The sequence below is a fragment of the Trachymyrmex septentrionalis genome, unplaced genomic scaffold, assembly GCF_001594115.1.
Source record: "Trachymyrmex septentrionalis isolate Tsep2-gDNA-1 unplaced genomic scaffold, Tsep1.0 C3280323, whole genome shotgun sequence".
Classification (NCBI taxonomy): domain Eukaryota; kingdom Metazoa; phylum Arthropoda; class Insecta; order Hymenoptera; family Formicidae; genus Trachymyrmex; species Trachymyrmex septentrionalis.
Genome location: NW_017302529.1, coordinates 1 through 363, shown reverse-complemented (window position 1 = coordinate 363; position 363 = coordinate 1). Strand labels below are relative to the sequence as shown.

The 363-nt window shown below is 36.6% G+C and overlaps 1 protein-coding gene across 1 annotated transcript; it reads right to left on the bottom strand.

The window, feature by feature from the left end:
• Nucleotides 1–3: 3 nt before the first annotated feature.
• Nucleotides 4–357, bottom strand: LOC108749388 (fatty acid synthase-like; the record flags this gene model as incomplete). The annotated part of the gene is made up of 1 exon (XM_018488433.1): nucleotides 4–357. A coding segment is annotated over one exon (354 nt), but the record flags the coding sequence as incomplete, so codon positions are not given.
• Between the last annotated feature and the right edge of the window lie 6 nt (nucleotides 358–363).

Here is a 363-nt window from a genome sequence, read left to right as displayed (position 1 = left end):
GGCTTCGGGTCGCGGCAATTTTAAATGTCTGTACGATCCCCAAGTTTTATTAGATCGCAACACATTAATGGTCATATCTTTCTGTAATTGTTCTTGATAGAAGGGGTCTTGAAGAGAGAATTTAGGTGCCTGTTCATCTTGAAGGAGCACACCCCTAACAAATTCGCCACATGGCTCTTTTCTCAAGCAGTTAATAAAACCCAATAAACCGCACTCAAAATTTTTCTCTCCCACAATTATAATTCTACTATTTTTGTTAAGCTTGTTCTCATCGCTCAAAAGCGACTTTAGATTCTCCAGCCAATTAAAGTTATCATTACTTATGTAAACAACAGTCCTTTCTCTTATCGATACTTTTTTTTT